This window comes from Sinohyriopsis cumingii, chromosome 15 (genome assembly GCF_028554795.1).
Source record: "Sinohyriopsis cumingii isolate HCF-2022 chromosome 15, ASM2855479v2, whole genome shotgun sequence".
NCBI lineage: Eukaryota > Metazoa > Mollusca > Bivalvia > Unionida > Unionidae > Sinohyriopsis > Sinohyriopsis cumingii.
Window position 1 is genome coordinate 80,895,193 of NC_142975.1, and position 27,202 is coordinate 80,922,394.

The 27,202-nt window shown below is 39.3% G+C and overlaps 1 protein-coding gene across 3 annotated transcripts; it reads left to right on the forward strand.

Moving 5' to 3' along the window:
* Positions 1 to 1,996: 1,996 nt before the first annotated feature.
* Positions 1,997 to 26,738, forward strand: LOC149782171 (mitochondrial coenzyme A diphosphatase NUDT8-like). 3 transcript variants are annotated; one of them, XM_089933593.1, is made up of 5 exons: positions 1,997 to 2,089; positions 4,848 to 5,711; positions 7,285 to 7,417; positions 25,317 to 25,397; positions 26,248 to 26,738. In XM_089933593.1, exons 2-5 carry the CDS (start codon positions 5,206 to 5,208, stop codon positions 26,455 to 26,457), a joined length of 930 nt encoding a protein of 309 aa, XP_089789719.1. In that variant the 5' UTR covers positions 1,997 to 2,089; positions 4,848 to 5,205; the 3' UTR covers positions 26,458 to 26,738. The 3 variants fall into 3 exon arrangements, with proteins under 3 accessions (XP_089789719.1, XP_089789721.1, XP_089789720.1); XM_089933595.1 differs by having other exon boundaries at positions 4,848 to 4,913; XM_089933594.1 differs by lacking the exon at positions 4,848 to 5,711 and having other exon boundaries at positions 2,000 to 2,089.
* The last annotated feature ends 464 nt before the right edge of the window (positions 26,739 to 27,202 follow it).

The window sequence follows — 27,202 nt, forward strand, 5'->3', positions numbered from 1 at the left end:
AAGAAGAATTTGTGTGGAGAGACAAGACTGTTTAAAGAGAGGTATGATCTACGGACCAGAAGTCAGACAAAAGTTTGAGGAAAAGAAGAAGACCAATGCCATGCCTTCTGTGTTAACAAAATGATGTTAACATAAATCCAAAGGCCGTTTTCAGGGCCCCTCATAGGCCAGGAAAAGAAATGACTTTCTTGCCTAACCCCCAAAATTTTTAAATTGTATCAGTGTTTGTCTCTTGTCTGTGTTCTGTCTGTACACCCACTCTTTTGCTCAGTACTGTGACGTCAGACGCTATACAATCTCCACTTTCCTTTGTCCCTGTACAAACCTAATTGTTCCCTGTTTCATTCCCCCTTGTCACCATAGTGGTCTAGTGTGTATTTCAAAGTCTTGTCGATATACAGGCCCAAGGGGTCTTGTAATGCTAATTTCCCCTTCTCTCTATAACTCTTGTCGATATACAGGCCCAAGGGGTCTTGTAATGCTAATTTCCCTTCTCTCTATAACTCTTGTCGCTATACAAGCCCAGGGGTTCTGTGCTCCATTTTCAAATTGTCGCTATAACTATTGTCGCCAAACAAGCCCAGGGGGTTATGTAATGCATTTTCCCATTGTCTCTATAAATCTTGTCGCCAAACAAGCCTAGGGTGGTTTGCAATGCTAATTCCCATTGTCGCTAAACAGCCCCCATATTCGCTACTTTTATTGTTTCTAAGTTTGAAAGAAGAATTGTGTTTCTCAAAACCAAGTCTTTTGATGGATTCATTTTCTATATGTTCTCAAATAGTTAAAAAAAATTATTGTTGATGTTTTCATCCAAAACATTTGAGGAAAGCGGGATTTTCTTTTGCTTAATGGGAGCAATAAATTTTATCGACATCCACGGTTAGAAAATTTTGATAAGAGGCGACAGACTCTTGTAAAATCATCCAGATGGGCTATGCAATACAGTATGCTTGCAATCATCAAAAGAGACAAATATGGAAAAGGAGAAACAAACTGGCATGGGTCCTCATTACAGAAAGCCTCCACAATTTCAGATCTTAAATTTGAAGAAAAAAGTGTTTGAAAATGAATGGATCTTTGAAAGACAGACTAACGATATAAAATCTCTATTATACTAACCCAACTGATCTAAATATGTAACCTATATTTCAAACCTATAATTTTTGTTTTATATTTGTATGTGTGTTGAACGTACCTACAATAAAATGTATTAATCTGCTGTCGCTACTGCTACTCGTAGTAATAAGGTGGTTTTCATTCTCGCGATATTGACAATGGGAAATTTAGCGAGTCAAACAAATTGAGCAAGGAAGTTTGCACAACGGCACTTATTAAAAGTTCAATGCTTTGAGTTGGACACTTTGCTCAAACCTACCCATTTCCTTGATATATATCAATATACAATTTTAGAACGACGCAACTCTCTCTCTCTCTCTCTATCTCTCTCTCTCTCACACACAAACACACACACACACACCCACCCGCGCGTGTACCAGGTAACTCAATGTATTATGCCCTTATGTATAAAGATATGTTTTTGTCAAGATGACTTTGCGAATACAGGAACACAAGAGCTATTTGTTGAAAGTTTGTTTTGATTCTTTGCTACACTGTACGGTCGACAGTTAGTTTCAACATATTTTGGTGAAATAAATTTGATAAGAAAATATATATCAAAAGAATTAGTCAAATTAAAAACGTATTGATCAGTAAATTGGCGACATTTGTTATCATTCTCTAGGGTAATACCTTAAAGTTATTATATATTTTAAATGCATTTTAAAACCCTTTCCATAAATCCAAGCTAATGCGTTTGTCTCCCCACCACTTTTTTCTATGTTCATTTCATAATTTGATAATATGGACGACCGCAAATATTCTTTCAGACACGCATGTTTGGTATTAACTGGCCGAGAGACTGGCATGATAGTTTTTAACCTTTTTTTTACCACGGTTTCGGTTCCCGGCTCAGTATTTAGTCAAAGTAAGAGTTACTTCCCATAACAAAATAAACACGATTTCAGGTTACTGCAGGCCTAGTGGACTTCTCAAATTCATGCTTTATCCGCATTATGTATTTGCAGAGGTAACATGATTATTTGATATTTCGTTAATTTCTACATACATAAAATAATTAGGGTTCAACTATTTTCGGAACTCGCAGAATGAATTTTTATATTGCACAAAGACCCGACTGGGGTTCGTATCGTTGCTTAAAATTTACCAGTCATAATTGTACTATATTATAATAACTAGTAGTTATTATATAGTACATGTATGACAGGTCAGTTTTAAGCATGATACGAGGCCCTGTGCAAAGAATAACAAGTAGGCTCGTGTGGAATTGTTGTTGTAGGGTTTAACGCCATTTTTAGCACAAGATAGGCTACAGTATACATACATGACAACCAATATAGCAGGAGCAGGAAGAACCCGGGAAGAACCACCGACCCATGATGAGAAGCTACTGGCAAGCTTTCTCACGCACCCACATTAGCTGAGCCTGAGACTCGAACCACACAAACAGAAGTGAGATGGCAGTGATCTGGAACGGTGAGCGATTTAGACCACTTGGCCACATGGGACCCTGCTTATGTGGAGTGGCACACCTTTTGTCTTCTCTTGAATATCCTATATATATATATAAAACAGCCTTACAAAGGAAAAGCAATCCTTTGTGATATGGACAATTAAATTTCAAATTACAACAACTGCTATTTAAAACAAACCAATTACCCTTTTCCAAGCACATATTTATTCAATATACAAGGCTGTTTTGAAATAACTTTTTTTTATAGTCCAAATAGGTCATTGACATAAAGGTGATTCTTCAAATGATATCCTTCAACTGTAAATCACTCTAGATGTCTCAGTCGTTCAGTGGGTGGTCTTTGTGCATTGGCTGTTAAAATGTCAATCAGTAATGTCAACCAGCCCCATCCACGGTGGAGTTATCAAAGACATGCCTGCCAACATGGTGATTTGTAGATATTAACCTCTACACCATGGAGTATTATTGCAGAATATGTATCGATGGGATTAAGTGCCCCACCACGGCATGGAGGGAGATAAAAAAAATCATGTGAGCTGTACTATGCAGTTAAACATTGATTATCCTTAATATTCTAATTAGTCAGATTAGTAAATCATTACGACCATGTCCTTTTAAATTTTTGCTTACAGTGTACATGTATCTGTAAGTGAAACTCATTCATTGACTGTGTTACAAGTAACATAGAAGAGGGTACAACAGAATATAAACAAACATAATCAAGTACAGTTTTGTACAGTCAGTGATAATTAAAATGATATGATAATCTAGATTACTAGATTATCTTTTTAAGGTAGAAAGAAATGTTATTAGGACAGAGGCAGGGATGGAGTGAGATACCATATAAAAGATTATTAATGCAACAAATTGTTGCTAAGTGAGAACCACTACGACAATATGTCATAATTGGTCATTTAAATTACAAAATCAAACATCAATTCTGCTACAAAATCAGCCAATATTTTGAGTACTATTTAAGCCATATAAGCACTGTTTTCATGAATATTTTCAGCAGAAAAGTAAGATTTTGGGTAGCATTGATTAATATAAAAGTTTTGCTAAAAGCCACACCAGTTCACTGTCCTGCAAGAAATGTAAAATAGTTTGGTCAAAAATATGAATGTTTTTAAAATCACTCTAATTGAGCAGTTTTATCTGGAGTACACATCAAGATAATAATTTTAAGCAGATGCAAAGAATATGAGCAGTTCTGGTCTGGTTACTATAGTTTGGTACTGTGATTTGGTATATCTGTGTAATTTAGTAAACATTATCATACATCATCATAATGTTGCATCATGGGATGAGCAAAAGTCAGTGATGGAACAAGTGGTTTTCACACTGCCTGGAATGAGTGATTCCATGCTACATGGACTGAGTGGTTTCCACACTACATAGAATCAGTTGCTCCCACACTGCATGGAATGAGCAGTTCCCTTGCTGTATGGAATGCATTTTCCACACTACATGGAATGATTGTTTTCCACACTACATGGAATGAGTTGCTTCCACACAGCATGGGATGAGTGGTTTCCATACTGTGTGAATGAGTGATTCCCACAGTGCATGGAATGAGCAGTTCCCTTGCTGTATGGAATGCATTTTCCACACTACATGGAATGATTGTTTTCCACACTACATGGAATGAGTTGCTTCCACACAGCATGGGATGAGTGGTTTCATTGCAGCATGGAATGAGTGATTTCCATACTGTGTGAATGAGTGATTCCCACAGTGCATGGAATGAGCAGTTCCCTTGCTGTATGGAATGCATTTTCCACACTACATGGAATGATTGTTTTCCACACTACATGGAATGAGTTGCTTCCACACAGCATGGGATGAGTGGTTTCATTGCAACATGGAATGAGTGGTTTCCATACTGTGTACATGAGTGATTCCCACAGTTAATGGAATGAGCAGTTTTCACACTGCGTGCAGTGAGTGATTTCCATACTGTGTGAATGAGTGGTTTCCATTCTGCATGGAATGAATGGTTTCCACATTGCATGGAATGTGTTGTTTCCACACTGAAATAGAATGAATGGTTTCCACACTGCATGGAAAGAGTGAAGGACTGCACTAATTCCAGTTGATGAGGAGATTTAAATATTTTGTCTCAATTCGATAATGATAAGTCATATAGAATTTCTCGGACTGAGTTGTCTCCTTCTATGGAATCAATATCTTATTACTGGTTTATATTGCAAAGCAAATAAGCAGCAGAGAGTTGGAATATACATATGGTTTAAAGATGAAATTTTGATGATTCATCATTTTAATTTTATTTCAGGAACTGAGCAGAGAAAATAAGTAACCACTTTTTTTCAACGATGGAAAGATGAATATCACCTAAGTAGTATGATGAGTGACAGTCTGAATGAACTATACTGTTTATGGATATTAACTTTATTCCAGCATTAAATTCAAAAGAACTTTAGCCATAGTCGATCAAATAAAATTGTGCATTATTTAGTTAGGAGCTCAATAATGCAAGTTTGTTTATAACTGAATATTTTATTTTGATTTGAATAAATTCCAACTCAGGCAGGATGCTTTATATTTCTGAGAAATCCTTTAAAATGCCACAATTATGTTATTGTTTATGTTGGTAAAGTAAAAGATTATTGTCCACATTTTATTTAAGAAAGATGTTTTTGGAATCACACCATTTTACCAGTGCCAAGCATATGTGGATATGTATATACAGGTTTTCTATACACTATCATCAAAAGATAGTTTTTTCACATTCTTGTAACATGTTTAAATATTTGTGCTGTGTTTACAGTCCTTCTCAGAATGTAAGATCTCAACATTCATTATGTTTTAATAACATATTTTCTTGTAAAAACATAATCGCTAATGCAATTAGGACAAAAAAGAATGGAAGAATATCCTTCTTAAACAAATGCCATATAAGCAATAGTGCAATTCTTCAGTCCAGGGAAGTAGTAACATTAAATAACATTTTCTCCGAGTCAAATAAAATGCGAGTACAGCAGAATTTAAACAGTGTAAAGGCTGTGAGGTTGGCACCCTTTAGACAGGATGAGCGCAAGGCTTCAGTTTTAATTCCAATGTGCACAGTTGATGGCCAGCCTTCCCTCCTCTTCATGGTTCGTTCCAGCCAGCTCAGAAACCACAGAGGAGAAATCAGGTATTATACACTATTAGTCAAAAATGTCTAAGCAGGACACCCAAGGGAAATTACAATAAAATGGACCTTTAAAGGTTAAGTTACTGTTTGTAGGCAGTTCTCCAATAAGGCTGTTTTTATTTTATATCTAAGTGCAGAAGGGAATTAATGATTTCTCCAATTCAGTGGTTCTTTTGAAGGCAGATAGACTTTATCAGTTGAGGGGTTGGTGGCTATTAGACTGCCATCAATATAGTTCAGTGCAATGATATTTTCCAGCAATTTTTGGAAGGTGCTGCACCCAGCTCTCACTTTGTGTTGGTTGACTGTCCTGATGTATTTATTCTTCAGTTCATTATCTATGGCAAGATTCTACAGATGCATGAGGGAGCCCCGAGTGGCCAAGTTGTCTAAAGCGCTCTCTGTTATTGATCACTGCCATCTCGCCTCTGCCTGCACGAGTTTGAGTCTCGGATTCAGCCAATGTGGGTATGTGAGAAAGCTTGCCAGTAGCTTTTCGTGGGTCGGTGGTTCTTTCCGGGGTTTTCCCGGGTTCTTCCTCCACCATTAATACTGGCTGCCATGTATAGCCTATCGTGTGCTGAAAAATGGCATTAAACCCAACAACAACAACAACAACAACAATAGATGCATGATGGGCACCAATTTGGCATCATTCACCTTTTTTCTTAACTCATGATATGTATGTATGTATGTATTTGTAGGGCCTAATGGCTCGTTAATTAATCCTGTGCTGAAGCTAGTTAGTGAAATTTCATGTCTTTACAACAGTGTATATACACACACTTATTTAATTGCACATTTTATTTTGGTCACAAAAGCATATGCCAGGTAGTTGAGCAATCATTGGTGGTCTTTGTTTGCCTAGGAGTGAACAACAGTTATATGCAGTGTGTAGGGACTTTTTATAAGCACAAAAATGAAAAAGAACAAAATTTAATGCTGTCCTTTTGACAATGATCATTCACCAATAAAAACATTCAACATCTTTATTTTTTTACAGAAAGACATTCTTATTTCTTCAAGAATGTGATGTATATTCACCATATTAATTAAAAATTCATTTACTGTGGCAATAAAACTTTGAGGTAATTCAAAAATCAGTCACAAGATTTAAATGCAGAGTTGGAAAAAATGTGTGTGTCATGCCTCAACCATGTTATATCTTAAGTCTTGTTACAATGAAGCATGTTATAGTAGGGTTGTACTGCATACATATTTAAGTCTTTGATTGAAGTAGAAACTGGTGTATTAATACACAGAGGGATATAGTTGATAGGACAATGTTCTTTATCTCTCGACCATCATTATCTGTAATTAGTTTTGAATGTAGTATACAAATTGAAACAATTAAGGTTAGTGCTATTTAAGAGACACAGGTTTCAACTGGTATATTATAATTCCAAATATAGTTCTTACAGTTCAGCTGTCTTGCTTTATTTGTTACAGTTCCTTTCATCATTACTTCCTTCTTTCCATTCTATCTTTTCCCATTCACTCACTCATTTACTTACTAATCTATTTACTTTGTACACAGTGACCTTAATAAAGTACTTCTTATTTTCTTTTATAGTTTTCCTGGAGGGATGATGGACAGTACAGATAAGGATCTAGTTTACACGGCTCTTAGGGAATCCCATGAAGAAATTGGGCTTCCCATTGATAAAGTTGATGTATGGGGTCAGCTCAGACCAACACCTAGCAAGGTATCAGTATGAAGGACACAAAACAGTGATTGGCTAATTAATCTTTAAGCTGAAATTTGTTTCTTATGAAAGCCTGAGTATAATTCACCAAAACAACAGATTAAATGGGATATATGCACAGAGAGGGTGTGCAAAATATATTTGCAGTTAATGTGAAATAGGGAATTATAATAAATCACATCCACCCCTCCCCATCCCACCACAGATTTTATGGTTAGCACCATTATTTAAGGTTTGGTGTTGTTTGATAGGCTTGCTTACATGTCAGATGTGAAGGTTTCTACTTCAGCTTTTCACTGACTATTCCATGCATGAAAACTCAAGTTTGTTGTTATTTCAAATTTCTTTTGCGTCTTTGTGAAATATTGCTTTAAACATGTAACCCTCATACAACTGCAAATATGACTTGCCCCTGATATCCAGGCAGAAGTGACATCAGATGCACAAAGAGCTCATTGATGCATATAATATAGTGCAGGGAATCTGCAGTGGGCTACACGATTAATATTGATATTTGGAAGGTTAAGCAAATGAAGTGAAAAAATTACAGTATAAGAGCAGCAGGGGGGGCGAATCCGACATTTTGTCCAATCGTTATTTTGCTTAATTATTACTTTCTGCACTCAGCGGATCCAGTGTAGTCAGTGCCTGGTAAAAAAAAAACGATGACGGTCCATCCTACACGACGGTGACGTCATTTGGTTTAATTAATCTTTCTGCGTGCCGATCCCAGCGTCGTCAGCGTCCGGTAAACACAGCGACGACCGCGTCGATGTCATTGCCCCCCCTGCTGCTAAGAAGTTATTTACAATGAAAATTATTTACAACTAACCGAATATTTGGTCAAGTCCGATACGATATCGTGTCCGAGGATCATGTAAATTTATCGTTACAAATCCATGTGGGGTCGACTGAGCATGACTAAAAAAGTTTCGAAAACCATTAAAGTCCATGTCACCGCCACACCAAGTTTGCCAGATATTTCGTAGCGTGTGTGTATCAACGCCGTTGAATACAGCAAGAATATTACAGTTGTCTCTGATTACTTTTGGAATCTGAGTGTATCGTTGAGTGACATATATCACGTCGGTGTTTTTATGCCTGCCTCTGGAAAATATCCTAGCTGGGTTTTTTTGATTGTCTAACATAACATCATCGTACACGACTAGATTGTTAACGTCGCCATCAATATCATCAATACCTGGTGCATCATTGATATCTGTAATAAACTCAATAACATTTTTTTCAGCGATCGCTGATGCATTCTCGTTAAAATCTTTCAACACCTCGTAGCATCGTTGATCATCTACGCTAGGGGCGATTAAATACAACTTATCCCACTTCATCCATCTCATTATTAAATTAAGTAACAATTGCGTCTTGCCGGATCCAGATGGTCCGATGATAATCATCCGGATCGAGTTTGGTAACGCTGCAACATGCTTAACTGGTTCTCTTGTTTTAGTCGCCGAAAAATCAATTATATTCATATCTCTATACATAAATTATGGATCTATATTGTGTGAAGTGTAGAGTGCGTACTGGCACAAATGATATGACAACCGTTACAACAAGAAATAACAGATCGGCACTTACTGGTAAGTGTGTACAATGCAGTACAAAGAAATTTAGATTTATTTCTATTAGACCCGGGGATGTTTTAAAAAAAAGCGAGGAGGTGATATTGCAGCCAAGTTATCAAAACTCCCCGGAACACCGTGGGCAAAGTATCCAGGAGAAAAGCACCTCCCAGGATATAGCTACTGTGGCCCCGGAACACGATTAGATATCAGACTCGATGATCAAAATCAGCCCAAACCCGGTGAGTATCCAATAAACGCTATCGATAAGGCGTGTCATGCTCATGATGTTGCTTACTACAAAAGTAGCGATCTGCAACAGCGTCATATCGCGGATGTAAAATTAATTCACGCGTTAAATGCTATTCCTGATAAATCATTCAAAGAAAAATTGGCTTCATGGTTGGTAAAATCGGCTATGAAAGGTAAATTAATGATTGGAAGCAGAGCTTCTCGCGCTGGTAATTGAAAACGCTAGCGTTTATAATAACAACATGGAATCCATCTATTATTCTCCGAGAGGATACTGGAAGGGGAAGGCCGCAATTGGTAAACTCGCAAGCGCTGCAAAGGTAACAAAGGCCGTTGCGGCTAATTGGTTATCCAAACAGGCTATATGGCAAATTTATCTACCACCGCCTAAACAAATCAACTTTTCGCGCTTTGATGTCAGCGTACCTAATGAAGTTCATCAGGCTGATATACTATTTCTGCCGCATGACAACGGTTACAAATACGCGCTAACCGTAGTTGATATTGCGAGTCGATACAAACAAGCGGAGCCGTTAAAAACAAAGTCAGCAACTGAAGTAACCGATGCGTTTGAGCGGATTTACCGAAGGGGTCCTCTGCGCTGGCCAAATCTATTACAAGTTGATCCTGGTAGTGAATTTCGCGGCGCTGTTTTATCAACGCTGAAACATCATAGCGTCGCGATACGACGAGGTCATACTGCGCTACATCGTGATCAGGCAATTGTTGAACGATTCAATCGGACTCTTGCTGAACGGTTATTTGGGTATCAATACGCGAAGGAATTCATCCAAGAAAAACGATCTCGTGAATGGGTCAAAAGATTGCCAGGCGTAATTGCAGCGTTAAATAACGAGATTACCCGAGCAATCAACATGAAGCCCAGCGACGCGATTAAAAAAAAGTATATACCCGGAAGATCAAAAATAGATAGCGTTTCCAAGCCGATTCTCGGCGATGTCACTGTTAGATATCTGTATGAACCAGGAGAGCTTGAAGGCGGTAAAAAAAGAGCTACTGATCCTATTTGGAGTGTTACCACACATAACATATCAACGATAACACGATCAACTGGTAGACCACCGATCTATAGACTGGATTCAACTGCCCCACAGCGGGGGTTTACACGCGAGCAACTACAAGTGATACCTGACGATACTCAATTGCCCCCGCGTGGTCTTAACTAGCACCGTTGCGTCTATTGCACTCAAGACAGGTCAACCTCACGTTGTTTTTGACATGACCGAGACTGTTATCGATTCTGTCCACGGTAAATTGGCGAGCGTCTTCATCCGAATAACGCCAGCGCATTACACAATTGCAACTCGCGCAGTGATTATTTTGTTGTTGTCGTAACGCAATTATTAATTCGGCATCAATATCAAAACGCCGCTGTTTTTTTTTTATCCTGTTGGCGGTAACCCGAGAGTTTTCTATCAATGACGCTTGCATCGATGATGTCATCGTTGTCACTGGCTTCGTCAATAACAATTCTTCGAAGCTGATTCATTCTCCGTACTCTGGACACTGCAAGATAGACTAGATTTGACCATTCGATGCGATTATCAACCATCCAAACAATTGTATCCGTGATAGTCAATCCCTGCGAGGAATGTATTGTCGTTGCGTATCCTAGCGTCCACGGGGATTTATCAGCACGTAGCGCGTCCTCGACGACGCTGATATCAACGAGCACAATATCATTCAGCACAAGAATTTGTTTTTTTGTCCCTGACGCTGTCGGGCCCGGGATTTCAACTTCATTGTTTTGCCGCCGTGTATCCGCGGGTCTATAACATAACGGCGCTGGGCGCGTTGGAAACTTTTCCTTATGCAACGTAAACAACTTCCGCTGAAGTGTGTCTCTGACTATCTTTCTACTCGCTACAATCAAATCGTTTGGTCTCCATGTTTCCCAGAATTCATTTAACGGTGTTTCCGGAATCACCTCGCGGATTATTTCACATTGAACTCTATCCGGCTGTAATCTGATTAATTTTTTAACCTCGCGCAGTTGTTCATCAAGTGCTCGGTAATCAGTATCGGTTTCTTCATAATAGTCCACAAAATTCTTTAACCAATCATGTGGACCCTCGCCGACAAATGGTGGTGGTTGGCCATGGTCGCCACACATGATTACCGCTGTATTCGCGCGCAGCAACCACTCAAGAAATATTTGTAAAGTATCTAACGAAACAGTACATATCTCATCCCAGATGATAACCTCAGGAATAAATTTTTCCCCCATTCGATCAGGAGTCCACTCGCCGCCGCTGTATCGAAAAAAGCTGTGATAAGTAACGGCGTCAACATTTCGTTGTTTTATCTCTCGCGCTAGTCTATGGGTCGGTGTAAGCACGATTATACTTGCCCGCGTTCGAAATAATTCAATTGCCCGAGTCGTCTTTCCTGACCCGCCACAGCCGCTTAAATAAACTGTTTTGTATCTACAAATTGGATCAGAACACGGTGGTGCATTAGACCATTCTGATAATTTATCACCGCGTAAGTAATTATTTTCAACGGTGACATTTGCTGACGGGGAATAATCGCGTCGTATTTCGTTTTTAATTCTCCATATACCCCAACTCTCGTCCGGACTAGTAAACTCGGCTAAGTTTCCCTTGTACTTTACGTCTATATAAAATGAATCAACGGCTACTCTAACCGCGGTGTCGGGAAATCTATTTATCATCGAGAATAAATTGATAGCGGCGTAACCCAGCATAGATGCCCTCAAATGTGGATACGCGGGGCTGTCTCCATCGCTGTAGGTAACAACTGTACCCAACTTTGTTCCATTGGACAAGAAAGCTGTTTTGCAGTTCACGTATCTATTTTTTGCCACTGCGTCCTTGATTACGAAATCATATTCTGCGTCATCTATAATCAGCCGTGAGCAATATCGTTTGTAGTCGCAGTTTTTTCCACCTTGTGTGAACTTACCAATTATTGTTCTACCGAGATCTTTTGCCTCGCAGTTTCGTTGGTTGAATATCTTTTTGGACCATTCGATGATATATTCCTCGTCGGCATCAATGTGTTTTCTGGACTCGTCAATTATGCTATCTAGACGCTCTGGTTCTGGTAACCAGACTTCAGTCTGCGCCCGGTATGATATAATCGCGTCACTGACAATCAACGATACAAGCATGTTACAATCAATCATATACCGTAGCTGCGCTATTGGCAGCCACTTCTTTTCAGCCATGTGTCTACCGATCCAAATATAACAACAGCGATGAAGTCCTGCCGCGAATTCAAATGATACTATGCGAGCGAATCCGGTTAAATCAAAATCAGGCAGTGGTCCATTAATAGCAACACGAGTCATTTCATGTCTGGGGTGTCCAAATCGTTTGAAATACTCAGCGGCGGATCCATACCCGAGAAAACTCGCTGGATAACAGGCAACCATATCAACGGAAATCATAGCGTCGCGGTTGTATTCAGTGTTCCATAGTCCACCGTGATAGTATTCCAAACAACTGGATTGTACATCCGGTAGAAATTCCTTGCGCGTTGGTCTCCACGCATTTTTCCTTGCTGCAACATGAGCCGCAACCGATGGAATCGTAAAACAATTTGTTAGCAGTTGTTCATCATGCTCTTCAAATTCCATGGCGGTTTTTTTCATCTTGTTGTGAAACGCTTCAGTGCGATATAATTCACCGTTTGGTCTTACAAACTGATCAAAGGTATCCATGTCGTTTTCAGCGCTGCGAAGTAACCACACTGATACAGGGTCATTTTTACACAAGCAAGCAATAGCATCAAATAGTTTCCTCTCCGCGAGAAAACCATCCTCTTCCAGGAATTCCCCCGGGATATACTTTACTGTTCTATCCCGTGGAAATATTGTGACTGCGGGCGTCCACGCGTGTTCGTTATGATCAATAATTTTGATTGGGGCTCCATTTGATTTATACTTTGATTCGTATAATACTTCACCGGTTATTGTTGTAACGGTTATTGGAAATCTCAGCGACGTTTCTAATTTCGCTATGTCGCTGATGGTTGCTCCTCGCTCGCGCACTGTCTCCTCCCATTGGTTTATTTTGCTACGTCGTAAATCGGTCAGTTTATTTCCTCGACACGCATTTGTAAAATGCTCTATTACTCGTTCTGCTACACAATTTATCCCCGTTGACTGTTTCATCGGCGCTAGTTTTCCGATATCAGGTTTCTTATTTAACGGGTATATTCCATAGACAACTGCTGTTTCAGGATACGCTCGTTCATAGTATGGTCTGTCAACTCCGGTTAACAGCCCTGGATTGGAGTCGCGGCTAACAATGACTGTTTTCTTGTCGCTGAGAACTGGTTCAAATTTATCACGTATGATCCAATTACCTGATTCCACCCGGACAATAAATTTTACTCTGAAGAAATACTTGCTGGAGCCAAGTTGTGATATTATCGTTGCCGCGCGTTTGTCGTTCATGGTAGCATCAACAATACCATCAATTCGAAATGTTGACCAACTATGAGATGCACCATCGCGCTTGAATTCATTGATACAATCGCGTATTTTATTCAACAGGGTCCTATCGTTTATTAACGCTTTTGGTGCGTCCTTGAGGACTCTATCGAGATTAAACTTAATATTTTTCCAGGGCTTAATTGCTGCTAATCTCTCGAACTCCTCCATATAATTAAAACAAGTATTTAAATGAAAGAATATAGTATAATGAATCACTGCAAATGGTTGATGATTGGGTCGATAACCCCGTGCAATAAATCATGTAGAGGTGAATTCTGCGGGTATCATTTACAAAGCGTTCGTAATGGTTCTCTTGGCCCCCTCCCGTGCTTGGTTTGCCACGTTGGTGTAAGAGGAAAATCGCAATTATGTATCAATTGTGGCGGAAAGCGATACAGAGAGTTAAAACGCTATTATGACAAGCGAATAAAAAACGCCGTCATTGACCCCACCGCTGACTCAGTCATCAAAACTCCTCAGGACTACATTGCAAGGTTTATAATTAAACCAAATAATGAATTAGACAAGTAGTATTATTATACAAATGAACCAAGAATTTCAGCCGCATCCTGTGCTCGTTAATTACGAGGCATCTCGCGACGGCGTTGTTAGAAATTGTAGACTGAAGAAGCTGGTTGGTACCGTAAATAATCAGGGATACTTGCAATTTACTGCGGGAGGAAAAAGCTATTATGTTCATAGGATTGTATTTGAAGCATTCAACGGATTAATCGAAAATGGGCTTGTGATTGATCATATTAATAATAATAAGACTGATAATTCTCTTATAAACTTGCAAGCTATCTCGCAAAGTCAGAATACCAAAAAAGGCCAAACTGGTAAGTTTTCAAAGAAAGCAAAAAGCGTAAAGTCATTTGATACAACAACGCACGAAGAAAAAATATTTCAGTCGATGAATGAGGCAGGAAAATATTTTGACATTTGTGGAGCCTCAATACGATTTGTTGCAGAAGGAATACAGAATTCAGCGATCTCAAAAAAGACGGGTCACAGAATTCGATTTTCATATGTAACAGAAATCAGCGAGTGACAAGGTCACCGTGACGAAGTCACCGGCGCCTATGGCGCTGACGAAGTCGCCATGACGAAATACTAAACACACCTCGGGATTGATACGCGGGGTTCATTTTGTAAAATAATTTTTTTTTTTGATATTAGAAATAAGATGTTTTATAAGAATATGAATATCGAAGACATCAATAATACATTAACCGAGATTTTAAAATTAAAAAATCAAGGAATTGAATTATCTGATAAGCTTGATAACCAAAAAATATTGTCCGATTATGAAATTATTAACGAGCAATCAAAGAAAGGTCGATATACCCTGCCACGCGAGTATTCTTTTATAAAGCGATTACAATATACGATCAATGAAAACTTGTATAGCAATGACGTAAATGCATTTATTGGACTATTTACTGCCGTTGAGACAGTACGAAAAAAACTCGGACAGGCTTTTGAACGACGTCGAGAAATCTCTAATAAAATTGAAAACATTAGAAGGATTATAGACGAAAACTCCCTGGAGCCCCTGGGACATATCCCCGCCACACTCGGCGGGAAATTAGAAATTACGGAGCAATTGCAATAATGGTAGGCGAATCACTTACTACTCGGCTAGCCAGAGAGCGGCTAGTAGCGCTTAAAAAGTTCATACCGTTACGAGACAGGGTCCGAAAACAACTTCAAGCGCGGCAACAACTACAAACTGATTTTGCTGTTGGAAGCGAACAGCTCTTTGCTCCGGTAACTAAAGCGACCAAAGATGTTACGGCGGCAACTGTGCCCGTCCTCGGTGCGCTTGAAAAGATAGCGGCTCAGACCGAGCAAACAAAAAAGTCTCTGGAAACACTCCCTGCGAAAATAGCGGTTGCTACAACACGGAGGCCGCCACCACTCGCTATAACGGACCCACAAGAACCTTATGTTACAATAGCCGATGAAGAAGAACTAGGCGCCACCGCAAGAGAACCAGAAGAAGAAATACCGGAAGAAATACCGGAAGAAATAGAGAAAGAGGGGAATATACCCCGTAATGTGCTTAAAAAGAGCACAATAGACACAATTAGAAATCTCGGCTACGAAGAATTAGTCGATTTTACTGTTACAAATTTTGCTAAGGACACACGAGATGAGCATATCAATAGCGGCTACGAGAAAAATATAAGGTCGTTAAAGGACTGGACAAGAATAGTGTATTTGGCAAGTAAATATAAAAATGAATTACCACCGCGTGATAATAATTATATAATATTCCACAATAAAGTAAAAAGTGAAAGACCAAAGCACGGAAAAGGATACTCTGTTGGTAAAGACGTTACTTGTCCTGGTAGTGTTCTCAGTGATATATCACGGCTAGAAATACTAATCGGAGGAAAACGAGCCGGAAATAACTCTCCGGAAATAATCAATGAGGCCGCTGATATTTGCAGGCGGTTATTTGCCGGTGGTATCATGGACATTAATATATATCGAACGCTCATAGACGAACTCGTGGATGATTAAAAAAATTATAAAATTATAAAATTGTCAGTTTTTGGTCGTTTTTTGTCAGTTTTTGGTCGTTTTTTGGTCGTTTTTGGTTAGTTTTTACGGGTGAAAACCCCAGGAAATCATTTAGAGAAAATCGATATTTTTTACCAGAAACCGGCAAAAACCGACCAAAAACGACCAAAAACTGGCAAAAATTGACAAAAATTGACAAAAACCGTGGATTTTTACCGCCGATGAAAACCCCAGGAAATCATTTAGAGAAAATCGATGTTTTTGACAAAATTTATGATTCGGTGGTGGGAAGGGGGGTGATCAACCACTAATTGGAAAACACTGGTGTTTTTTATAATAAAGATGATTATACACTACAACCATGATAAACCAGTCAGCGTCTACGTGGTAAACTCACGATTGCCCGTATACCGCGCGTGGTATGGAGACGGTCTCGGTAGCACCATTGCGGGGTTATTTACAAGAATGGCTCCAAAAGTGGCGCCGTTAGCTAAACAATTAGGAATGAAGGCCATTGATGTTATTCGTGATAAGGGAATCAGCGCTATTGGAGATGTTGCCGGAAGGGCGTTTTCTGCAGCACGAGATAAACTAATGTCGTTGGTGAGAAAAAGAAAACAGAAACCATCGGTGATGCCATCAACGACAGTGATGCCTGCAAATGTCAGTAAAGTAATAAATAACGCCGTGGAAGAAAAACTAGCGTCGTTGGTAAACAATAATCAAGATGACATCGCAAACATAATAGCGGGAAGTGGTTTAAAACCACGACGATGATTTAGATGCATCAGCGTATTATTAAATAAAATGTTTAAACGAACAGCTGACCCGGCGTTTGATATGGACGCACCAGTGCACAAGGATGATTCTGTCCGTAATTATCAATTTTATTCCTATCATGCAGTACAACCCAACATACGATCGCGAATTGAACTTCAAGTCCATGATACCAGTAAATATTTTTTACCGTGTGAAGCGTTTATTGAAATCGAAGGAGAACTTGTAACAGAGGCCGATACTCCTGCTGTACCAGCACCGTATCCAGATGATACCAAAGTTGGCTTAGTCAATAACGGCGTAATGGCGCTATTTGAGAGCGCAAAATATCTCATTGACGGGCGAGAGATCGAGTCTATAGAACGTGATGTTGATGTTGCTACAACAATAATCGGGCTAGCAAGATATTCCGACGATTATACAAGATCAGCGGGTCCATCTATGATGTTTGCAAAGGATACTAGAAACACTGCTGGAAACTCGCAGTTTGTGGTAAGACGACCAAGAAATAATGCTGATAGCGCTAACGCTGATGTTGAGAATATGATTATAAACAGCGATCCTAATTTTAACATCGGAGCTGCAACACGCATATCAATGTTAACAGGGCCGCGTAGATCTTTCTCATGCGCGATTCCACTGCATCATATATTTGGATTTTGTAGGAACGTGCGAAAAGTTATCTACGGAGCAAAGCATACCGTGGTGCTTGTGCGAAAAGGTGATGATAGAAATGCAATTTGGAGAATTCCAGCGGATCTTGCGAATCCAAATAATGACTCTGGTAAAGTCGTTTTAACTAAAATATTATTGTGGATGCCAGTAATGACTCCATCCATTACCACAGACGCACGATTGCTATCCTTTATGGAGCAGGGAGGAAAATCATTACTAAGTTGGCTAACAACAACAACAGATACTAAGCAATCAAATATCAATGGTATATTTACATGGAACCTGGCATCACAACAAGGCATTTCGGCTCCGCGTCATATATTTGTTGCGTTGCAGGATATGACGAGAGTTGATAATCAACTATCCAGCCATATGATATTTGATCGATTAGGCGTTACTGACGTCTCGCTGAGAATAAACGGCCAGCAGGAACCATCTGAGGATATACAACTTAATTACGGTCAAAACCATATTGCACGCGTGTACCATCGGTTGCTGTCGTATATGAGTCGTGATCAAAACGTCGACACTGGTTTGCAAATATCACAACATGATTTCAAAGAACTATATCCGATCTATTACTTTTCGCTGGAACGTCTTGATTTAACAAGACAATCCGTCGTTGATATACACTTCAGAGCTAATGTAACTCGCGGCGTTATTGCCGATTATAGAGCGGTTGCTGTCATTCTCAGCGATAAATCAATGCTGTTGGAAGGTGTTGGTGGACGAATGAGAATCGTTGATGCACCAGTGGAAAACATGTAATTGAAAACATAAACGCGTTTACAATAAAAATGTCGTATAATGTTGTCGGTGTAGAGTTGACCGATGGTCAAGTCAAGAAATTACGATCAAAGTCGGCTAAACAATGCGGAACCACAATAACGTTAAAGCCGTCACAGATGGCAGGTGGTAATCATAAGATATCGTTGACGGCGCGTCAAATAAAACATTTCAATGATGCGATGAAGAATAAAAAGGGTGTTCAAATAGATTTTTCGGCCGCAGCGATTAAAAACATGGAAAAGACCGGTGGGATATTTCCGTTGTTAGCTGCGATTCCAGCGTTGATTGCCGCGGCGGCCCCAGCAGTGGCGAAGGCGGCGGCGTTGGGGGCCGTTGGTACCGCGGCGGGAATGGCATTGAAGAAGGCAACCGGGAAAGGCTATAAAAAAAACGACCCGTAGCCGGAAAGGGTCTAAGACTACCGGGAACCCGTATTCATGGTACTCGGGGAAGGGTCTAAGACTACCGGGAACCGTTTATTAACTCCTATGTCTAATTTTGATTTAATAGATGCCGCAAACGCGTTAGCGATAAAAAACTTCAGAGGTGTTTTTATGAGGGATCAATTACCGACAAAACCAAGGAATATTGAAACCGGTATAATTAACCTCGATAAATCCTCCGGAGCGGGGACTCATTGGGTTGCATATGCAATTGATCCGCGTGCGATCGTCTATTTTGATTCATACGGGTTAGCCCCGCCAAACGAGTTCATGCGGTATATCCGGGCGTGTTCAGCCCCGGTTTTTTATTCCACGCTGCCAACACAACAATTAAGTGACCCACCGATATGCGGCCGTGAGGTATTGAACGTACTCGCGGCGATTTCATCATCGCGGAAACCACCTCATGTGGTTGTAAACGAATACACTAGTGGGGTCGTAGAGGCCCGGCGGGTTAATTAAAAACACTGTTTTTTTTTACAATAATAATGATTGATATTTGGGGACGACCGGTTTCGGCGCTGAAAAAATCCACGGAAACGCTCGCCACCGATGACATAAAAAAACTAATCGAGGATGAAATCGCTGATACGTTAAATTTAACCAGTGTTGACCCGGGCGAAATAGTTGTATTTCAAGATCGTCAGGGTAAACTGAAATCCAGTAATGTGTCGCTGAATGACGTTTTAATACGACAGCGTGATGCCGCCGAGAACAATATCGTGTTGTATACCGATGACGGACGACTTAAATCAGGTGAATCCATCTTGACGATAAATGGAAAAATAAGTACACTTGGCGACAATTATATATCCGTGTCGGATTCGTTAAAAAATTTGTATGATAAATTTGACGCGCAAGCAAATCAGTTCGAGGGGATACAAAAGTCTGTCACCGATATACAACTCACTACTGCTAGTTTTTTTGGAACCCCGACGGTAACCGAACCGAATCTTGTGGGGATAAAAAATAGTATTTCGGAGTTTACAACGCTGTCGGGCCAATTTTACACGTTACGAAAAACTTTTAACAGGGCTGATAACACCATTGATAAATTCTTTGGTAAAAAAAATACCAGACCGGATGAAATTACAATAACTATAAATGATATCACTGCGTATGGACAGGAAATAGAAACAATCAAAACTAATGTTGCAGCGAACAAAGCGGGCTTATACGTTCATATACAGGAAATAGGAACAGTCAAAACTAATGTTGCAGCGAACAAAAATAATATAAACGCGCATACACAGGAAATAGAAACAATCAAAACTGATGTTACAGCGATTAAAGACAGACTACCGGAGGTGACAAAAATAAAAATCCCTCATGAAAACACCATCAACACAGTATACACGATTCATCATAGACCATTCGCTTGGACTTCTACACAGAATACAGTAAAAATCACCGCAACTGCTAAGGGTATTTATCGATTGACACTGGTTTCAATGATGCAGTTTAATATATTATCGTCGAGTTCATCCGGGTTTAACAATACAATATCAACAATTATAGACAAGGACGCAACTGAACAGTTTACAATTTATGCCGTCGATAGACATTTAACCGAGGCAAACATTACATGGTATGTGGAATTTGTAACGGATCTAAGTAATTAAAAACACTAGCTCTTTTAAAATAAAAATGACCACCAAGGTAATTGAATCAGAGGTATCACCGACGTCACATCAATATCGATTCAATACTGTAAAAGAATTCTCCGCGAATTTGAAAACGCTTTCCGAACAATACCGTGTAAAAATAAAAAAATACCGCCGAAAAATAACCACCATCGACGCGGTCGTGTACTCGGTGTCAGGTATAGTAGCCGGTACCGGTGTTATTTTATCCACGGTGACCATGATGGCCCCGATCGCTGTTCCAATCGCTATCTCCGCGGCGACAACAATTGCTGGAGTCGCCAACGCAATCACTAGAAAGATATCATCGTGTTCTCAGAAAAAACTCAACGAGTATACAGTAAAACATCAAATAGTATCCGACGCGTACTCGAAATTATCCGGGTTTATCTCGTTGGCGATAGATAATTCGTTTATATCCGATGTTGAATTCTCCACGATGGTCCAGTTGTATGACTCCGCGATGTCAAAAATCGAGGATTTTCAACTGGAAGATGGAAACCACGTCGCTGAAACAACTTCAATGGGCTTAAAACATTCTCCTGAAAACAAGCAGGTTGTTAATATTCGGTGTTGAAATTAAACACTAGAAACGACGAATAATAATAATGTCGCTGAACCCCGAAGGGTTTCAATTGCTTCAACGGATCGCGGAGAACACCACTCCGGTACAAACAAATATGATATCGATAACATCAACGAAGCCAGAATTCAGTGTAAACTTTCCCTCTCCGATTCCAGTGAAGGAAATAGCGCTGGCAAAATTGCGAATATATCACAGTTGGCCTAATATCCGAGCGGAAGCATTTAACGGACAACAACCTAATAACTCGCTGGTTTTTGCATGGACAAATAAACCCGATGGGACCCCAGACTGGAAGGAGGTTACAATACCAACTGGGTCATACCAAGTAGAACAAATCAATAAAGAATTTCAACGCAGGATAAAATCGATCACAGGAAAAGAATCAAAAATCGATATTACGGTTCATGAACCGACGTTATCGTCGACGATTGAAATAAGCACACCGGGGTATATGGTTGATATTTATAACAGTTCAATAAGAACCATACTAGGTTGGCCCGAGAATCCACCTAATGAAATCCCCGCGGATTTGCACACGAATGCGCAATCGTATCATGAAATTAATCCCAGTTATCGAGATAATTTGTCTATTATAAAAAGTACGTTATTACCCAGTTGGTTTTTATTTCAAAACAGGAATATCATGCAGTGGTTTTTTCAGTATGACAAAACCCTTGAATCGATCGTCATATTAACAGTTATTTTAAATGATATCGCTGGTGCTTTTATCGAGATTAATCATAATTACCAATTGCAACTAGAACAACTACGGAAAACAAAAGCACGAAAACACGTTGAGGTGTTAAATCAACTTATATCAGACATGGAATATATCAATGAACGAATCGTTAAAATGATATCCGATAACAGCGATGGTAATAAACAAAAATTCCTAACCGAGTATAATATCACAGAAGCCGATTTACCCGATTTCAAGTTTCCAGGATACAACGCGCCAGAACTAAGAAAGTCTCTTAATGATTTTCTCGGTCCATCAATTATCCTCAGACACGATAACGGAGATGGTGGTAGGCATATTGCTCCATACAACGTAAATATCGCATCGGTGATAGCAATCAATCTAGTGTGTGATGTTATCGAAGGGAGTTACCAGGTAGATACCAAACAATCAAATCAAGCTCAACAGGGGTATATCCTTTATTCATTTTCGCCAACAGCCCCTCCCGGATTCTTAATCGTTGAGAGCCCGATTAATCCGGTCTATATGCGATGCCATAATCGGTTTTTAACGAGAATTAATTTTAGACTTACCGATCAGTCAAATAACCTAATTGATCTACAAGAGGAGGAGTTAGTAATCACTCTGTTTGTAAGATCATTGTAAATAACTTCTTAGCAGCGGGGGGGGGGGGCAATGACATCGACGCGGTCGTCGCTGTGTTTACCGGACGCTGACGACGCTGGGATCGGCGCGCAGAAAGATTAATTAAACCAAATGACGTCACCGTCGTGTAGGATGGACCGTCGTCGTTTTTTTTTTTACCAGGCGCTGACTACACCGGATCCGCTGAGTGCAGAAAGTAATAATTAAGCAAAATAACGATTGGACAAAATGTCGGATTCGCCCCCCCCCCCGCTGCTATAAGTCAGTCTGATTGATAGATGAACAGAAAAAATGATGACATTTTCTGATAGAATTAGGAAAACACTTTGCAGTGACAGGGCATGATCTCTGTATTTTCTAACTGTTCTCATACATGTATATAAGCCACATTGAGAAAATAAATACATTAGATCATTTTTCTTCGTCAAAATTATTGACAATGACTCTTTACAAGTAAACTGCAGTTCTTTGAAAGTGTATATGGTGTTGCCCTGTCCTCTCTGGGAGCATTTTGCCATCCAAAGGGACTGCCCTGTCTTAAGACTTTTTAGGTTTAATAATGTACATGGCATATGGTAGCAATTGTCCTGTGCATTCTGGGCATCAACTTCGCATCATTACACTCTTCTTTCGGCTTGTAGTACAAAGTACACATTAAAATATATCAGGTGAGTGTATAACAATATGCCTATTGACATAGAGAAGGTGCCCTCAGAAGACTTTTCAGAGCTTAAAATATCCAGACAGGCAGCTAGCACACACTGTCCTGATTAGTGGCTCTGAAAACAACCACAATAACGTGAGTAGTGTCTCTGAAAAGCCACCACATTGTCCTGATTAGTGGCTCTAAAAAGCTACCACCTGTCATGATTAGTAGCTCTGAAAAGCAACCACACTGTCCTGATTAGTGGCTATGAAAAGCTACCACACTGGCCTGATTAATGGCTCTGAAAAGCCATGACGCTGCCATGGTTAGTGGCTTTGAAAAGCCAACACACTGCCCTGATTAGTGGCTCTGAAAAGCTACCACACTGTCCTGATTAGTGGCTCTGAAAAGCCACCACACTACCCTGATTAGTGGCTCTGAAAAGCAACCACACTGTCCTGATTAGTGGCTCTGAAAAGCTGCCACACTGCCCTGATTATTGGCTCTGAAAAGCTACCACACTGTCCAGATTAGTGGCTCTGAAAAGCCACCACACTGCCCTGATTAGTAGCTCTGAAAAGCTACCACACTGCCCTGATTAGTGGCTCTGCAAAGCCACCACACTGCCCTGATTAGTAGCTCTGAAAAGCTACCACACTGCCCTGATTAGTGGCTCTGAAAAGCTACCACACTGCCCTGATTAGTAGCTCTGAAAAGCTACCACTCTGTCTTGATTAGTGGCTCTTAAAAGCACTAAGCTGCCCTGATTAGTAGCTCTGAAAAGCTACACACTGCCCTGATTAGTGGCTCTGAAAAGCTACCACACTGCCCTGATTAGTGGCTCTTAAAAGCACTATATTGCCCTGATTAGTAGCTCTGAAAGCAACCATACTGTACTGATTAGTGGCTCTGAAAAAGCCAACACACTGCCCTGATTAGTGGCTCTGAAAAGCTACCACACTGTCCTGATTAGTGGCTCTGAAAAGCCACCACACTACCCTGATTAGTGGCTCTGAAAAGCAACCACACTGTCCTGATTAGTGGCTCTGAAAAGCTGCCACACTGCCCTGATTAGTGGCTCTGAAAAACCACCACATTGTCCTGATTAGTGGCTCTGAAAAGCTACCACCTGTCATGATTAGTAGCTCTGAAAAGCCACCACACTGCCCTCATTAGTGGCTCTGAAAAGCTACCACACTGCCCTGATTAGTGGCTCTTAAAAGCACTACACTGCCTTAATTAGTAGCTCTGAAAAGCTACCACACTGGCCTGATTAGTGGCTCTGAAAAGCTACCACTGTCCTGATTAGTGGCTCTGAAAAGCTGCCACACTGCACTGTTTAGTGGCTCTGAAAAGCTACCACACTGCCCTTAGTGGCTCTGAAAAGCTATCACACTGCCCTGATTAGTGGCTCTGAAAAGCTACCACACTACCCAGACTAGTAGCTCTGACAAGCAACCAGCACACTGCCCTGACTTGTGGTCTGAGTATAAAACTATTTGCATATGTATTTCATTGTAATAACATTATGCCATTACTCAATACTATGAAGGTAGATAGGGTCAGATTGATTAGCTGCTGTACATCTGCAAGTCCAAGCAGTTGTCCTGCAACCATTTTTTGCATAATAATACAAAAACTATTAGACTTAGGGCTATGATATTGTACATGTTCAGTCACATTCACATGTACATGACCTGGGTAGATGTTCAGGCTATTACAGCTAATTTCAATTCTGTTTTACATTTTTTAATTTTTTGACAGAACACCCTGTTAGCAAATTCAGCCAAAGGCCACTTAGCGAGACAATTTATATTTGCTAGTCATATTTGTAGATGACCTGATTAAATTTTCAGTTTGTTACAGCATATTTTTTAATTCTTTTAAACACAGCTTGTAACATTTTTTACATTTGCTAAAAAGCAAAGCAAAGTCTTTGTTAACTCATTTTGCAAATATCATGCAAGGTAGACAAGTAAAATATGGTATGTATGTTTGTATACATAAATAAATAGCCCAATGTATTTTCATGCCATTATAGCAGTTTTTCAAATATTTTAAAGTTTTTAATTTTTTTTAAACTTTGTTTTGGTCTGCAGAAGAGGCAGTTATGTTTACAAACTTAATTTATTTCCACACCTTTCATTTCAGCAAGGAGATATGATGGTCACGCCCACCATTGGTTACTGTGGTGAATTGGATATCAGTTCTCTTCGAATTAACAAAGAGGAGGTAGCTAATAACCATGATTAATATGTTTGGTTTGGTTTTATGGGGTTTAAGATCATTTTTGAGTACATGATAGGTTGTACATGATGGCCAGTATATTTAGTAGAGGACCTGCCTGGGAAGAACCACCAACCCATGGGAAGCTACTGCCAAGCTTTCTTACATACCCATGCTGATTGATCCAGGACTCAAACCCACATGGACCGAGGTGAACTATGAGTAATGGTCTTACACCACTAAGCCACTCTGTATTCCCCTGATTATTATTGTGATCATTGATCCAATAATAACAATGTGGATACATTTCTAATGAAGTAGATTGCATGGAGACATGTGATTTGAGAACATATATGTTCTATATTTGGTGTCCATGTGTCGGTAGGATTTGCTAAATGTAAATGTACCATGTCTACCACTTTTGCCATAATTGCAGCTTTTAGTACCTGAATTAATTCAGAGCAAACTATGGGTCTTTTTGTTTCAATAAAAGTATATCATAATAGTATATATTGCAAGTATTTATGTGTCTTTGATTTCTTAATAAATTGTCTTTGTTGAAGATATAGCAAGTTAAAGTTTCATATCAGTGTTCATCAGTTTTTGATACTCTGGGTTTTCAAGTTGATATGAGATATGTATATGTTATTTGTTAACAAAACATTAAGATGGACTGCATATTGCAGAAAAAACTGTACTTTTACAGTTATTTCAAGATTTAATATATTACTTTTCCATTTAAAAATGCATCTTAAATTATAACACGTCACCTCATCTAAATTTGTAAATGGCCATATTATGAGGTCCAAAAATAATAAAATTTTCTTCCACTGAAAATATTTTTTGCATATTTCAGGTGGCATCAGTGTTTACCAGATCAATAGAATCCCTTTGTGATCCAAAGCATGTCCACTCTACGCATTTCAGAACAGGAAAAGGCTATGTTTTACCTGTTTATCTTGGAGGAGAGTACCGCATATGGGGCCTCACAGCCATATTTGTACACCAGCTTCTGACTCTGACAGCCCCAGATTTATATACCTTTAAGTTGAGGTACAAGTCCTGATTGTCATAATCGGGTTATCAATAATTACCTCATGCAAAGTTTTGATTGGAATTTCTTTTTGTGATCCACTGATGTAAAGATTGATTTACTATACAAGTTTTCCTGTTTTAATATATATATATATATATATATATATATATATATATGTGTGTGTGTGTGTGTGATAAATAATGAGAAGTTTTGTTGTTGAATAATAAACAGATAATATGTAAAATAGAATGACTTAACTTTTATCAAATTTTTTTGTTAAACTGTTTCTATTTTAAAAAATGGCATGCTCAGTGTGTTTTTGGAGTTAATCATTGTAAGGTGAGGTAAAGCTACAACATCTTGAAAATCTTCTACAGTGTCACAATTCAACTGACATTTTCCATCACACTTTCTCTTCCACTCTGTATCTTTAAAACCATTTGAGATTAAGGGTGTCACATGCCACATTGAGGGTCCTTACTTCAAACGCATATTCAATGCACATTTTTCATACAGTTTCCTGTAATTATGGCATGTAATCGATGTATATAGATTACACTGTATACTCAGATTATGCATTTATTTTCCGTCTTATTTTACATTAAACCTCTCTTGGCATTGGCATGTATGTCTTATAAAAACATCAGCTGTGTTTCTCAAACAGAATTAGTATTTGTTAATGACGTCAGGCATAGGCTATTTCACCTTGTTTCACAGATGAATGCTCAAAAGCTTGGAAAATGTACAAAACCAACATTTTTGTTTAAGAAAAAGC